Raw genomic sequence first — 14,146 nt, 5'->3', positions numbered from 1 at the left:
CCCACCGAGTGAAGTGTCGCGATGTCGTCCAGGTTCGCTTCCTGCGGGATGGAAAAAAGCGGGGCCCACCAAGGCACCCCCAGACAAGGCGGCCAATCCCCAGACCTCCTGTGGACCCCTGAATTCCTGCGGCTGCAGCCGCCCACAGCCCCCAGGGCCCACTCTGTTACCAACGACGCCTGCGACCATGCGGCGCAAACCGTGATTGTTGATGTGCACCCAAACACTTTTGGAGGACCCTGCTTCATCCTATCTCGAAACTCTGAGATTTGTTATTGGATGAAGGATGCCAAGCTGCTGAGTATCGTCCTTGGTCTCGTCTGGGCCGCCCTGGCCCCGGAGGAGTGTTATACCCAAGCTTTGGAGCTGGGGCATGAGCTGGACGAGTACTAAAAGGAGATGGCGTCCGTGATGGAATGTTGCTTGCCGGCTCTGTGGGAGTACGGGTTAGCCAGCATCTCTCAGTCTCCAAGATGAAGACCTCTAGTTTCATATCCGCCCTTCTCACGGCGGCAAGGTTCGCTACCGTGTCCGCGAATCCAGCACCACTAGTCGCGGTTCGGACAACGCCCTTGCCAGGGAAATCAGAGGCCTACACGTTGAATGAAATCCGCCGTCGTGTGTACTCGCTCTTCGCAAGACAGGAAGAGACAAATCAGACGTTGCGAAACACATTAAGTATCGATAAGAGCTGGGAAGAGGCGGTGCTCTTTCAGCAGTAAGTGGCTTCCTCTACCTGCGGGCCTAACAAGGCCGTTTCCTGTACAACACCCGCGTGGTGCTCTGACAATATCCAGCACCCACGAGTTTGACACGAAGAACGAGAATCTCTCGGTTTCGTTAGGGATCGAAGTACGATGTGCCACCTGCTACGTCAAGGCCTCTGCCACGGCCGAGTTGTTTCTCAATGGCACTTTTGACTTTGGAGATACCATCGCCAACCTTACAGACCAGCTCGGCGAAGAATTCGAGAACATGACCAGTACAGCGATCGACTCAGTCAAGAATTTCGTTGGGGACATTGATCTCTCAGCGCTCAACCCATTCGACGATAAAGACTTCGACTTCAGCGAGGCCTTCAACTTCGACAACTTCACGATCGACACCGACTTTGATATCGATTTGCCACCGCTTCCCGAAGTGGTGTTGAGCTTCTCCCTCGATGAGTTGGACATTTACCTGCTCCTCGGCACCAAGATTACCGGATCTGCCACCCTCAACATCCCCTTGTACAAGTCCAAATCCTTGGGCATCGGGACCACGAAGGACTTGGAGGTTGGCGTATTTGTCACGATGGACCTAATCCTCAGCGTTGACGGCGAGATTGACTTCACCACGGGCGTCCATTTCAGGGTGGAGGATGGCATAGCCTTCCGTCTGGCATTCCTGAGCCACAACGTTTCCGAGATTATCCTGCAAGTCCCCCCTCCCTGTCCTCCTTCCCCAACCACGTACTAACGCCACGGTCTGCAGCAATGGCGGCGAGTTCGAATTTCTTCCCGTCACGGTCCTGACAGCCAACGCCGTGCTCAAAGCCATCCTCCGCGTGGGGATGCACGCCGGCGTTAACCTGAACACGCCCAGCGCCGTCGAAGAGAAGCTCCAAGTCGGCGCCGGCGTCGAGGTGGGCGTGTTTGCCCATCTCGCCGAGTTCATCACCAACGTAACTGCCGGCGCAATCCTCCAGGACGAGGAGGACTGCGCGCTGAAGGTGGTCGAGGAGTACACCTTTGGCGTGGGCGCCGTGGCAGGCGCAACCGTGCAGGTGTTCGGCCAGACCTTCGGCCCTCAACCAACGACCACCATCCCCGTCTTCTACACCACCCTTGCCGACATTTGCGCCATCCAGGCGTCCGCCTCCCCTACCACCGCACCCGCCACCACCACCAGTGCAAGCCTGGCCGCCCGCCAGGACAACCTGGTTACGACCACCATTACAACGGTCGACAGATACACGGCCGTGGGGTGCAAGTCGCCCGACCTGGCAGCCCTCTGCCCGCAGAATCTATTGACAACCAGCGTGCAAACCAGCACCCTGACGCTGGTGACGTCGGTCCCGCCCGGCGTCACGGCCACCTTCCCCGCGTCGATCGTATCAAGCGTGGCTAGCACCATCCCCTTTGGCACCCAGGCCAAGTCTATCAGCTCCACGAGCGGCCTGCCGACAAGCTTTGTCCCGCCGCCGCCACCGCCTACCTCCACCAGCAGCTCGTCGGCGGCTGCTTCGAGCAGTGCTGGTGGTGGGGGCTTCGGTTCTTCAGTCGAGGAGATTGTTAACGGCCAGACCGGCGGGGTGGATAACAAGCTTATTATTGGGCTGAGTGTCGGGCTGGGCGTGCCGTTTTTGATTGCTGTTGGCGTGGCTATCGCGTAAGTCACAGTGATTACCGTCGTTGGCGTTGAATAGGCAGATGAGCTAACTGGTGTTGCAAACAGGTTCTTGATCAAACGGCACAGATACCAGGCTGTGCCAAAGAAGGACGCTGCAGAGACTGATGTGTTTGGCAGCAGCGAGTATCAAAGTCCTATGTCGGGTGGTGAAGCCCAGGGGTTGATGAAGAAAACGCCGATGGTCGCGACTGCAGAAGCTATCTAGGACTGAGCTGGGCTTCTTTTGAATCCCTTTTTATGTTACCCACGGCCCTATCATACCGGGCTGTGTTTTTAAAGTTTTATGTTGATCTGATGATACCTCTTTATGTTTTATAGAACGACCGGGGTCTGGAAAGGGTATCTCTTACATTCTTCGCGATGAACCTTGAACTGTCAAAGCATGAATTCGACTCTGTAATACCATGTATTAGTACCTAGTAGAGAAGGTAATACTAGGTGTCAATATTCAGGTGCGAAACCGCGACCCTGAACTTTGAATCTTAACAGTAGCTCCGTTGCCGCTTTCTCCTCGACTCGGAGACCACGGGATATTGCATCAGTGTCGGACGGTGAACAACCTCATGTCGCCCAGCCGTCGGCTTCGATCCTGCCAGGGCCTGCGTCTCTTGTTAAAGTAGGAGACAATTAGCGGCTGCGCGCGAATACTACCAACCCACTGGACTCTCCGAATCGCTTTCCCCTGGTTGTATGTTGACACATGCGTACTACTAGACGCCGAACCCCGCACGGCCACAGTCCTGAACCACACCTAACGGAGATCCCACGTCCCACAGGTCAAGAGCTGAGATCTCGCAAGCCTAAAGAGGCTGGCCCTCTGGCTTGATGACCCTGTCGACGACGGCTTGGACTCGGTTCGCCCGGAGGCTCACGCGGCGCGCTCCGACGCCAATCCCCCCCGGGCCGCGGATTCCAACACATGCCACGACGGGATAAAAGAGGCGACCGGGAGGCGAAGGAAGCGGAAGCTAAACGCCGGGATACATATCTGACTCAGACTGAGTGCCAGGCCAGATCCACCACTGTGCACACTAGCCCCGGCTCTCTCACTGAGTAAGACTTGGAGGTTCCAGCTGTCTTGGTTGGGCTCAATGAAGATGCCAGATGGGGATTTTGCTTCCTTCAAGTTGTCAAGTGTCGTGGAAAGGTGTGCCCGTATTCTATTTTGGTCCGCTTGGGGGAAAAGACAATAGGTGCTTGGAATGTCAACATGTGATCCCTGTCCCCCGCACTCATACAATCACTGCACCTACATCGAGGGAGCGGGTGGTCCTCTACCGAGCTCATTTACCGGGTCGCGGTACCGACGGCTCCAAGTTCCGAGGCGGAAGAAGTAACTCCACGAATTCGGAATCAATCCGGAACGCTTCTACACATACATGATTACCTTGCTATATTGATCAACACGCGTGGCTAAGCGATGTTGGCTGGGATTGAAATAATATGTGAACTGACAACCCGACACCAGTACTAGTATTCTCATGAACAACTAATCCCTCTTCGGTTGCCATCATCACCATCATGCTCCTACTCACCGCAACCTCCATCCTCCTCACAGCCAAGGGCGTCTCAGCCCACGGCTTCATCCAATACATCGACGCCGGCGGTGTGCGGTACCGCGGTTACGACCCGGGCTTCCGTTTCCAGAACCCAGCACCCAGCGTCCCCGGCTGGTACGCCGACAACCCAGACCTCGGCTTCGTGCCGCCGTCGAGCTTTCAAAACTCGGACATAATCTGCCACAAGTCGGCCACGCCCGGCCAGGACTACGTGCAAGTCAGCGCCGGGTCTAACCTCACGTTGCAGTGGTTCACATGGCCCGAGAGCCACGTGGGTCCCATCATGGACTACCTTGCTCCGTGCCCGGCGGCGGCGAGCGCGAGCGGCGGAGGCTGCACCACAGTCAGCAAGGAGGAGCTCAGGTTTGTCAAGGTTGCACAGGCCGGTCTCAAGCGCGGTGTCACGCCCGCCACGGACTGGCTCAAGGCGTGGGTCACCGACGACCTCATCAAGGATAACTTCAGATGGACGTTCCAGGTGCCCAAGGACTTGAAGTCGGGGATGTATGTGCTGCGTCATGAGATCATCGCGCTGCATTCGGCGTGGGATGTCGAGGGTGTTCAGGCCTATCCACAGTGCATCAACCTTAATGTGACGGACGGAGGGTCGACCGAGATTACGGGGGGAGAGTCGGCAACGACGTTTTACACCCAGGGCGAGCCGGGCTTGCATATCAATGTGTATAACGGGTTTAACGAGGGCGGGTATCCGTTCCCTGGACCGGCGCTGTGGAGATGAAGAGTCTAGAGGAGCATACCTAGCTAGTCATTTAAGGTATCTTACAACTCGCTGGTAAGACACTACCTAGGTAGCTATCTCGTTGAAACTCATCAGCCGTTCACTTCCAATTAGGTAGGTACAAACAACGTTAAAGCAGACGGAGACACGCCTTGCCATCATGATCCAACACACAAACACCGCCGCATTGTAATTATGAGATCGTTACACTTCATGTTTCCGGCCATTGGATAGGATACAACAGATCTTGTGCCTTTAGCTCTACATGCTGCCTGTCATCCTGCATGTGGATTGTGGATCGTCACTCGCTTGTCGTTGTCTGGCGCTATGACGCACTTTGAGAATGGTGGGAGAACCATAGATGGTTCAGTTGAAAGGGTGGGGGGGAAGGGAGGGGGGGTTTGTGTATGGATAATGAGCCTGCTCTACGTGTAATTTTATAGATGGGGTATAACAGAAAGCCACTCAATCTCCTGATACGCGGACGGACGTACCGATCTCAACCCATAGAACGCCTCAATCAGAATATAACCTCGCGCCGCGGCGTAAATAATGGAAATCGGGAAGATACCCCAGAATTCCCACACCAGTGGGAGCTGCTTGGGCACAAATGCTTTCACCTCTTCCTCAGGGTTCTTCGGTTCGGGTGAGGACTCCTGAACGGGCAAGATGTCCGTGGTTTTGGATTTCTTCTTGCCTAGGAGGGGTCGCCGTCGATACATCTTAGCAGAGCTCTCGATGATCCAGAAGGCAACGGTCGTGCCGACAAGAATAGAACTGGATATGCGCCAGAGAAATTGCTCGAGAGGCGTGGGAAACGAAAAGTTCCACCCCAGCATATGAACAGAAGCGTAGGCAAAGGTAGCGAGGCAGAGACAACTGCTCTCCTTCCAAGTCATGGCAGGGAGTCTGCTGTCACCGATTCGGGTGATGGGGCGCATGGAGCTGTTGCGGCCGACGGGCAGCTGCATAAAGCGATGGATGTTGAGAGCCCAGCTTGGCGTGAAATCATCGACAAAGTCCAGTGGGGTTTGACGGTATGGATGAGCTGCGATTGGACCCGCTTCTTGCAATAGCTGCGCCATCGGTTTCTTCAAGGGAATGCGTATTGGGTAGCGGACGTCGTGTGGCTTCCGAAGCCAGCAGATGCTTGTCATGATTGAACAAACGACGATGGCCACAGTGGAGAGTTCGAGAGTTGTGACATCAAGCCCCTGAATGGCACGGCCAATACACTGAAGGACTAAATATCCAGCTTGTAAACATGTGATGGCCTTGGTAAGCGTGTCTTGCTTCGATTTGTCCCACAACTCCTCGTCGGATACCTCGGGGAAATCGATATAGTCTCGGCTAACAAGCCAGTGAATGTGTTTTGAGTTGATTCGAAAAGGGGGGAAATCGGGCGGAATGAGCTCGAAGCCTCCCATGTTGGCAAAAAATGCGCGTCGATATGTCCAGCCTTGGTAACCGGCACTGCGAAACGTTTTGACGGAATCTCGAGCGAGGGCTAGCTGCCCAGCAGCTGCGGTGAGGATGAATTCTGGGCCGGAAATGCCGATTGCGACCCATAGCAGCTTCCGAGCCTCTCCTTTCCACCACGGTTCACCCCTCGCGGGACAGTTGACCGAGAGGACCACATAAGTGCAGAAGAAAGTTGTGGTGAGGCAGATCCATATAATGTCCATGGTTCCCCGACTGTTAGGCTGGTCGTTCCAGCCCTCGACCCGGCCATTGCTGGACACAGTCAAGGTTGTCGTGATGATAGTGGATTCACCCGATCCCATCCTGGGGTTCTTGGCGCCGCGGTTGGCGGGACGAAAGACTTGAACAGTCGACGAGGTTGGTGTTGTAGGTCATGGAAGAGGCGGGGTGACCTGGGGAAGGGAGGACACATTCAGACAGGAAGGCTGCAATGGTTTGGTGCGACAATACCAGTATGTCAACGGCATCTTGCAGCAAGAGCCCCTCATTTGGGTTGTGTTGGCCACAGGTTTCAGCGCAATGAGCGTCCTGCACGGTTCTGGCGCGCTCATCGCCCAACAACCAATGGCAGGCCATGAGTTCTCACCACTTTCGTCGGGCTCTTCCGTGTTGCAACGCTTGGCGTGCACAGGCTAGCCGCGCGGTTGGTGGCAGCATAATACTGATTGTCGAACCAGTAAAAAGGGCCTCACGTGGGCAAAATAACGCCAATTTTCCAAATCCCGCGCAGAGCGCCGCATTTGCCCAAAACTTCCTCTTCATGACTTGAAGGTTGCTCGGAACAACCGCAAAATAAATCCTTGGCCTATCCTAACGCAGCCCGCCGCCGTCTCTCACCCCGGCTGACCAAGTCTCCATTGCCGTCCCATACGAGATGGCGGCGCGGAAGAGAACACCAGTCCCCATACAACGGCAGCCGCAAATCGAGGGATCGCAGCGCGACTCACCTATTACTCCAACTACCGCAAGCAGTGACAAGCGGCTCCTTTCCAACAAGGAAGTGCCGGCGTGGTACAGCGAACCTTTGATTTATACGGGGTACCGCCCAATCAACTACTCGGTTGAGTTCTGTTTTCGGAGTCTCGCATACCTCCACAATGAAACAGTAAACATTTTCTCCCATCTCATCCCAGCCCTTGTAGCCCTGATACTGGTCGGCATTATCCCCTGGTACTTCAACAATCACTTCCCCGAGGCTTCTTGGCAGGATCGCATCGTCTTCCAGTTATACCTGGCCACATCCGTCATCTGTTTCACCATCTCGGCCCTTTATCACACCCTCCTCTGCCACTCCGAGCGATACCGCGACCTCTGGGTCAGGTATGACTACACCGCCATCCTCTTCCAAATTCTCGGCTCCTTCATATCTGGTATATACATTGGCTTTTACTGTGAGCCCACTCTACAGAGACTCTATTGGTCAATGGTGAGTCAACAATCAACAGGTTACCCCTGAGTCTGATTCATCCAGCTTACACTACATTCAGATAGCAGCCTTGTCGTTGCTGTCGGCATTCATCGTGCTCAACCCCAAATTCCAGAGCCGAAAATGGCGACCAGTTAGAGTCTGTAGCTTTGTCGCGACGGGCTTCTCAGCCTTCGCCCCAATAATTCACGCGGCCATCATCTTTCCCTACCATCAACTCGATCAACAGGCTGGTCTTCGATATTATTACATCGAAGGCGTCTTGGTGCTCATTGGAACCTTCCACTATATGGTACGTGTCAATCTCAAACCTGTTCTTGTGTTGGTATGCAGTGGTTGCTAATCGTCTCTCTAGTCACATTTCCCGGAAGCTTGGAAGCCCGGCAAGTTCGATATCTGGGGTGCCTCACACCAAGTCTTTCACATTTTTGTGGTCCTTTCAGCTGTCGTTCACTTTTGTGGCATAATGTCGGCCTTCAGGTGGAATTACGAAAACCCTCGGTGTCCAGTCGGGAGTCAGGATATTACTTTTGGATGATACAGAGATGACAAGCTGGCAGAGCCTATAACTCATCAAGCAATTTCAAAGAGAAAGATGCATATGCCCTGAAAATACCATTCGCCGCTAGAACAGATATCACGAATTCTCCACTACAGGGGCGCAACAAATGAATCTCAAGAAACAAGACCGCTACCACGATTTTTACAGAGTAGGTAGTCTACTTCGATTACCCGTTATCTGGTTGTACTTCAGAACCGAGAGTGCACTTATGATATAATCCGTGTACGGTCCAGGCAATGCTAACGACGAGCGGGCTCAGAATGCATACCGGGCTCAGAATCCATTCCCCTGAGCCATCAATGGTGCTGTCGCCGTTCTCAAAGTGCGTCATGGTGCCAACAACGACAAGCGAATGACAGCGCACATGCAGGATGGCAGGCAGCATGTAGAGCTAAGGGGAAAAGATCTGTTGTAGCCTATCGAATGGCCGGGAACATGAAGTGTGAAGTGTGATGACATGATTGACGATACAGGTAAGATGCGGTACATCTTCATAAACGGTTGACGGTCAAGACCGGTGAACTTTAAGTCTTAATTCTACACCTCAAACTCAAAGTAGATACCTAGGTAGTACTAATAACGGACTTCACATCAAACACCGGATCCGGATCCCCACCCCACGCAGTTCCCCTTATCCGGACACCACAACTCTTCATCCCAGAGAAATCTCCATCTTCACACAATCTTCTCCACCGGACAAACTGCAAACTGAACCTAAAAGTAAAAACCATAAAATGGCACCCAATCTCTCTGCAGATAATCTCTTCCGAGTCGACGGCATGGTGGCCGTCATAACCGGCGGCGGCACCGGTAAGTTCTCTTCAGAGATCCCGGACCCCACTGCATGTATCTAGACGCCGGCCATCCCGACCAGGCCACCACCACCACCTCTCAGTCAAGTCCCACCCCCCACTGCAGCCGCTCCCGCTGACCCAGTGCCGCACACACATTGATGATTGATCATGGATACTTAGGCATCGGCCTGGTAATGGCCCGGGCCTTCGCTTCCAACGGCGCCAAAAGGGTCTACCTGCTCGGCCGGCGCCACGACGTCCTCACCACCGCAGCCGCCGAGTTCCCCTCCATCATGGTCCCCATGCCGTGCGACGTGACCTCCAAAGACTCCCTCCAATCCGCCGTGGACAAAATCACCCTCGAAACAGGCTACATCAACCTGCTCGTCGCCAACTCTGGTGTCACCGGCCCCCTGCAGGGGTGGAACCCGTCGCTGAGCGTGTCCGAGGTGCGCGCGAGCATGTTTGAGCAAGGTATCATGGACGACATGACACAGGCCATGCATGTCAACGTCACGGGCGCGTTTTTTACGATCGTTGCGTTTCTTGAGCTGTTGGATGAAGGGAACAAGAGGGCTTGCAAGCAAGGCGGGTTTGGCGCGCCACTCAGCACCGGGAGCGCTGATGTCCCATCGATTCAAAGCCAGGTTATTGTTACCAGCAGTATTGCTGCCTTCAGCCGCATGCCCATGTCGGCTCCGGCGTATGCGGCGAGCAAGGCGGCGATTCTGCACCTGACCAAGCATGCCAGTTCGAATATGGCCAGGTACGGGATTCGGGCGAATGCGTTGGCCCCCGGATGTAGGTTGCTCTTTCAGTTGTTGCTGTGAGTTGGGGAAAGAGATGTCGAAGCTGACGGCGTTGTGCCACTATCAGTGTTCCCTACAGAGCTGGCGCAGGTTCTCACCGGCGGCCGAGACCCGGGTACCGAAAGCTTTGAGGATAAACGCTTCATCCCCGCTCGCAGGTTCGGCGGGGACGAGGAGATGGCCGGCACTGTGCTCTACCTTGCCAGCCGGGCGGGAGCGTACTGCAACGGCATGGTACTGATGTGTGATGGTGGACGGCTCGGGGTGATGCTGTCGTCGTATTAGTTCAGGGAGTAACATATGCCATTACAGCGCTCCTTTCCATAACAGTTCAGGAACCAAGACCTCAACTTGAAAATCATTAGACATCACTGCAATTATTAATACACTGCCTAAACACCATATCCGGCACCACAGAACGCCAGAGTCCGCACCTAATGCCCGCCGTCTCATCCCTCATCTAGCCGCACTACATACCCGCCCCGGTAGCAATCGCCTGGCCCATTTCGCCTGGCTTGTCAGCCGGGCTAAGGTTGGCTTTTGCCGGCCCATTGATACACACGCCCTCCTTGGAGAAGCGGCTGCCGTGAACGGGGCAATCGAAGCTCTTTTCGGCGTGGTTCCAGCAAACGACGCCTTTGAGATGCGGGCAAAGAGCGCTGAACTTCTTCACATTGCCGTTTTCGTCCTTGTAAACCGCTAGTGGCTTTCCAGTCATCTGTTTTACAGTTGTCAGCTTTAAGCCACCTCCTTGAGATGCACCTTGATAAACCTACCGGATTCAACACGCCACCAGTGCCCGGTACAAGATCCTCAATGTCGGTAATATCGCTCTTCAAAAACCGCTTGTATTGGGTATTGATCTGCACATCGTGTGCCACCATTCCAGGCAAGCTCTTCAAAATGCTCCCAAGCCGCTTAGGACTGTAGAGCGAGGCCCAGTCATTCAGCACGCCGTCAATCTCGTCGGCAATCAGCCGCCCGGCCAACACACCGTGCGTCAAGCCATCACCAGAGTCGCCCGTGACGATGTATATCTTGTCATTGCCCTGGTTCTTGCCGATAAAGGCCATGTAGTCGACAGGCTCAAAGATCTGCCCGCTCCAGCGGTAGTCGACGGCGCCGGCCTGGGGGAAGCGCTCGCGCGTCCACGTCTCCAGCTCGCCAAACCGCGGCAGCGTCTCCTCCTGACCAACCTTGTGATCACACCCGCCCACGACAAGGTAGTCGTCCTTGTCGTCGCACGCCGTTAGCCGCACGTACTTGTACTCGTCGGCGTTGTCGTACAGCAGGCAGTCCTCGACGCTGCCGCGGGGCACGCGGACGGCGATGCAGTAGGTGCGGTAGTACTCGAGCTCCGTGATGACCGACAGCTTCTGCAGCGGGACGCACGTGGCCTCGACAGCGTACTCTGCCTTGATGGTGTGTCCCGTCTCGGTCTTGATCTCGACCGACTTGTGGCCCATGCCGAGCAGCTCGACGCCCTTCTCATGAACCGACATGACCCGCGTGCGCGTGTAGCACTGGAAATTGGGCTGCTGCTTCAGCCAGGCCAGCACCCCGCCAAGATACTTGGTCGGGTGGAAGGTCGCCTGGTTATCCGCAACCAGGCCTCCCCGCTGGTCTGGCTTGCCGTTCCAACCGCGGACAGTGAGATTTTCCTGCTCTTGTCAGCCTCTTCTCCTCTGCCAGCACACCCTCCACACCAAACCTCCCCTCAACGAGTGAGACAGTGGGTGTAGACTCACGTCATACCAAGTCCTCATCCCCAACTTAGCCTGCATCTCCGCCTCCTCCTTCAACTCCTTCACCTCCCCCTCCCACTCCTTACTCCCCCTCGCATACTGACTGACATCATACGCCTTCAACTTGCGATACTCACACTCAATCCCGAGCTGCGCACTAATCTCCCCGATCCGATCCCTCGCCCACGCATGGCTTTCTGCGGCGAGCTTGGCCCCCTTTTCGCCGTGCTTCTTGGCAATCTCCAAGAACCCGTCGTCGAGGTCGTTGGTGAGGTGGCCGCTGGTGCGGCCGGATTCGCCCGAGAGCGCGTCGCGCGCCTCGATCATGGTTACCTGCTTCCCGCGCTTCACTAGCTCGTACGCCGTGTGGATCCCTGCGATCCCGCATCCAATGACGCAAACCTCCGTCGATAGGTCCTGGGTTAAAGGGGGAAAGGTCGGCAGCGCCGAGTAGGGCTGTTTGTGCACCCACACCGGGTCGGTGCCTCCGGAGGTGTGCATGAATTTCTCCGGGTCGGATGGGGTTGCTGTGTTGGTTGTGGTGGTTGTGGCCATCTTGCTGGATGTGGTCGTAGATAGTGGGCTGTTGACATGGTGAGTAGTTGTCATCATGGGTAGGTATTGCATAGGAGGAATTGGCTGTGGGGGATGGGGCTTTACCGGTGTTGACCGTGTTGTGGAAACGCCCGATAGCGGTATTGGTTTTGACTTGAGAAGTGTGATTGGGACGGCGGCGGGCTTGACCGAGAGTGATAGCGCGATGTTTGGATGAGGAGGACTCGGTTGCTCCTGACCAGATTATTTATGGCGGGTGATGGTGATGAACGGATTGGGGTGTAAGTGACGTCACGAATCCCGCACCATTGGCCGGCCGTTTGTCCCCAACCAACCTTACTCCCCAAGAATCTCGGCGTCTGTCTCGAGCAAATCATGGGAAGTGCCATTTTGCAATTTAAGTTGGGATGCACAGCTTGGTCGCCGAGTTGAAGTAGGGATGCAGTGAGAGAATGATGGGTAACTTTGAGAGCCGCGTCTCAACTCTCAGTTGAAGGCGTGACCATACCTTCCTCCGTGCTCGCCACGAAATATCACCGCAGGTTGTTGCTCCTGCCCATACAATTGGCAGAGCGCACAATGAAAGGGTGTTAAATAGAAGCCTCGGGCCCACACGCCAATTGCATGACGACATCATGTGGCTCTTAGCGGGCATACAACACATACACTATGCCTGTAGCGAGTTGATGTTTCCGGAAGCCATTAGCAAATCTGCAGTGCAACTGCTCTTGTTAGGAATACTACCTGGCACCTAAACAACAATGTTGGAAGGCATGGTGGGTAGGGGAATCGACACCTTTTGACCAACATCGGGGTCCATCGACTCGCCTGGTTTAACCATCGAGCATCCAAAGCCAATTCTTAAACTCGCCATCATTCATCCCTTGCGGCATCTTTGCGGAGGAGAGTTCTTCAGCAGCCTGCTTCATCTTCTGCGCGACTGGGCTATCGTTCCCCTCGGCCACACATCGCGCGGCGTATGTTCTTTCGGCGAAAACCCGAGCCCTCGATTCGCCCCCATTCTCGATGCACCGGGCAATATCATATGCATCCTTGTACGCCCGAGCAATGCTCGCGTCCCAGATGCTCTCCTCGTCAAACAAACGGAACATTCTGTGCAAGAGTTTGAGCGCCGTCTCTGGCTTAAAGTCACCGCCCCGGCAAAATTCCCCGATCACTCTGTCAATCACCTGAATTTCCCGCAGCCGAGCGTCGCTAAGGTTTCGCTGGGCGAGCGGTAGCGAGCAGAGCTGGCATTTGCAGTCGAACCTGAACTTTTCCCGCAGGAAACGCTGCCGCTCCTCGTATTCTCCCGTGCTGCCCATATAGTGGATTGTGATTTCTTGTCCCTCCTCAATGTCTCGGAGCGCGTGGATGGTGAGCCGCCCGATATTCTCGTTCCAGTTGTTTTGCGCATTGTGCCGGCAAGAGTGATTGATTCGAGAGGCATCGAGGAACAGACCGACGGAACTGGCGTTGGAACCGAGAGGAAGCGCGTTGGTCTTGGCGATGCCGAACGGTTGGCTGTAAGCATTCCCGTGAATGTTGGTCAAGTCGAAGAAAGCGCGTCGGTGATCGTCATTGAGGCTTTCCACCTCCTTTGCAACTTGGTGTTCCAAAGCCCTGATGTCGAGTCGTTTGGGAAGTGTAAAGATTGGGAGTTCTGATAGAATCCATTTGCCCTTGGCAATCTTCCTTGTTGCAACGAGTCCTTTTCCCTTTCCAGCTATGGCTCTAATAGTATAGGGCCTGCTAGCCGACTCTAAGACCTCGTTGTTAAGCGATGTGACAACTCCCTGGAGTCCCTGGACAGATTCTGCCTTGTTTATGGTGGTATCGCGGGGCGGTTGATTGGTCGGGCTTCCCAGGTCTTTAGGCTCTGAGTAGGGGCCGCCAGCGTTGTAGCTGGGAGGATCATGCTGGGTTGAGGGTGGTTTCAGTTTCCCGCAGACTTTCTTGTGGACTTTCCAGTCGGCCCTCTGGCAGTCTCGCGAGCAGTATCGGATTGTTGAGGAGCCGAGGCATTTAGCACATTGCTTCAGCGCGACCTCGGGTGAGGACTTATTGCACGAAGCGCATGATAA

The 14,146-nt window shown here is 55.0% G+C and overlaps 7 protein-coding genes across 7 annotated transcripts; 4 read left to right on the top strand and 3 right to left on the bottom strand.

Annotated features, from left to right (window-relative positions):
* Positions 1-214: 214 nt before the first annotated feature.
* On the top strand, positions 215-3,055 carry N656DRAFT_647562 (uncharacterized protein). Its single transcript, XM_064810436.1, has 4 exons — positions 215-718; positions 798-1,415; positions 1,474-2,370; positions 2,437-3,055. The coding sequence occupies exons 1-4, from the start codon at positions 417-419 to the stop codon at positions 2,594-2,596; spliced, it is 1,977 nt and encodes a 658-aa protein (XP_064670757.1). The 5' UTR covers positions 215-416; the 3' UTR covers positions 2,597-3,055.
* Positions 3,056-4,083: 1,028 nt separating this feature from the next.
* Positions 4,084-4,744, top strand: N656DRAFT_778720 (lytic polysaccharide monooxygenase). The gene is made up of 2 exons (XM_064815057.1): positions 4,084-4,136; positions 4,198-4,744. Exon 2 carries the CDS (start codon positions 4,234-4,236, stop codon positions 4,687-4,689), a length of 456 nt encoding a protein of 151 aa, XP_064670756.1. The 5' UTR covers positions 4,084-4,136; positions 4,198-4,233; the 3' UTR covers positions 4,690-4,744.
* Positions 4,745-5,126: 382 nt separating this feature from the next.
* N656DRAFT_752331 (uncharacterized protein) lies at positions 5,127-6,628 on the bottom strand (the record flags this gene model as incomplete). The annotated part of the gene is made up of 2 exons (XM_064813034.1): positions 5,855-6,628; positions 5,127-5,752 (listed from the first exon to the last, which is right to left on the bottom strand). Exons 1-2 carry the CDS (start codon positions 6,471-6,473, stop codon positions 5,127-5,129), a joined length of 1,245 nt encoding a protein of 414 aa, XP_064670755.1. The 5' UTR covers positions 6,474-6,628.
* Positions 6,629-7,045: 417 nt separating this feature from the next.
* N656DRAFT_708581 (HlyIII-domain-containing protein) lies at positions 7,046-8,135 on the top strand (the record flags this gene model as incomplete). The annotated part of the gene is made up of 3 exons (XM_064811518.1): positions 7,046-7,597; positions 7,659-7,889; positions 7,953-8,135. 3 exons carry the CDS (start codon positions 7,046-7,048, stop codon positions 8,133-8,135), a joined length of 966 nt encoding a protein of 321 aa, XP_064670754.1.
* A 673-nt stretch (positions 8,136-8,808) lies between these two features.
* Positions 8,809-10,163, top strand: N656DRAFT_778718 (NAD(P)-binding protein). Its single transcript, XM_064815056.1, has 3 exons — positions 8,809-8,969; positions 9,134-9,754; positions 9,830-10,163. Exons 1-3 carry the CDS (start codon positions 8,939-8,941, stop codon positions 10,045-10,047), a joined length of 870 nt encoding a protein of 289 aa, XP_064670753.1. The 5' UTR covers positions 8,809-8,938; the 3' UTR covers positions 10,048-10,163.
* Positions 10,164-10,231: 68 nt separating this feature from the next.
* N656DRAFT_708090 (DAO-domain-containing protein) lies at positions 10,232-12,062 on the bottom strand (the record flags this gene model as incomplete). The annotated part of the gene is made up of 3 exons (XM_064811480.1): positions 10,232-10,480; positions 10,539-11,423; positions 11,511-12,062. 3 exons carry the CDS (start codon positions 12,060-12,062, stop codon positions 10,232-10,234), a joined length of 1,686 nt encoding a protein of 561 aa, XP_064670752.1.
* Positions 12,063-12,895: 833 nt separating this feature from the next.
* On the bottom strand, positions 12,896-14,141 carry N656DRAFT_797712 (SET domain-containing protein; the record flags this gene model as incomplete). The annotated part of the gene is made up of 2 exons (XM_064817681.1): positions 12,896-14,041; positions 14,133-14,141. The coding sequence occupies 2 exons, from the start codon at positions 14,139-14,141 to the stop codon at positions 12,896-12,898; spliced, it is 1,155 nt and encodes a 384-aa protein (XP_064670751.1).
* Positions 14,142-14,146: the final 5 nt, after the last annotated feature.

Source organism: Canariomyces notabilis, assembly GCF_033297395.1.
Source record: "Canariomyces notabilis strain CBS 508.74 unplaced genomic scaffold N656scaffold_9, whole genome shotgun sequence".
NCBI lineage: Eukaryota > Fungi > Ascomycota > Sordariomycetes > Sordariales > Chaetomiaceae > Canariomyces > Canariomyces notabilis.
This window is presented reverse-complemented; position numbering and strand designations above follow the sequence as displayed.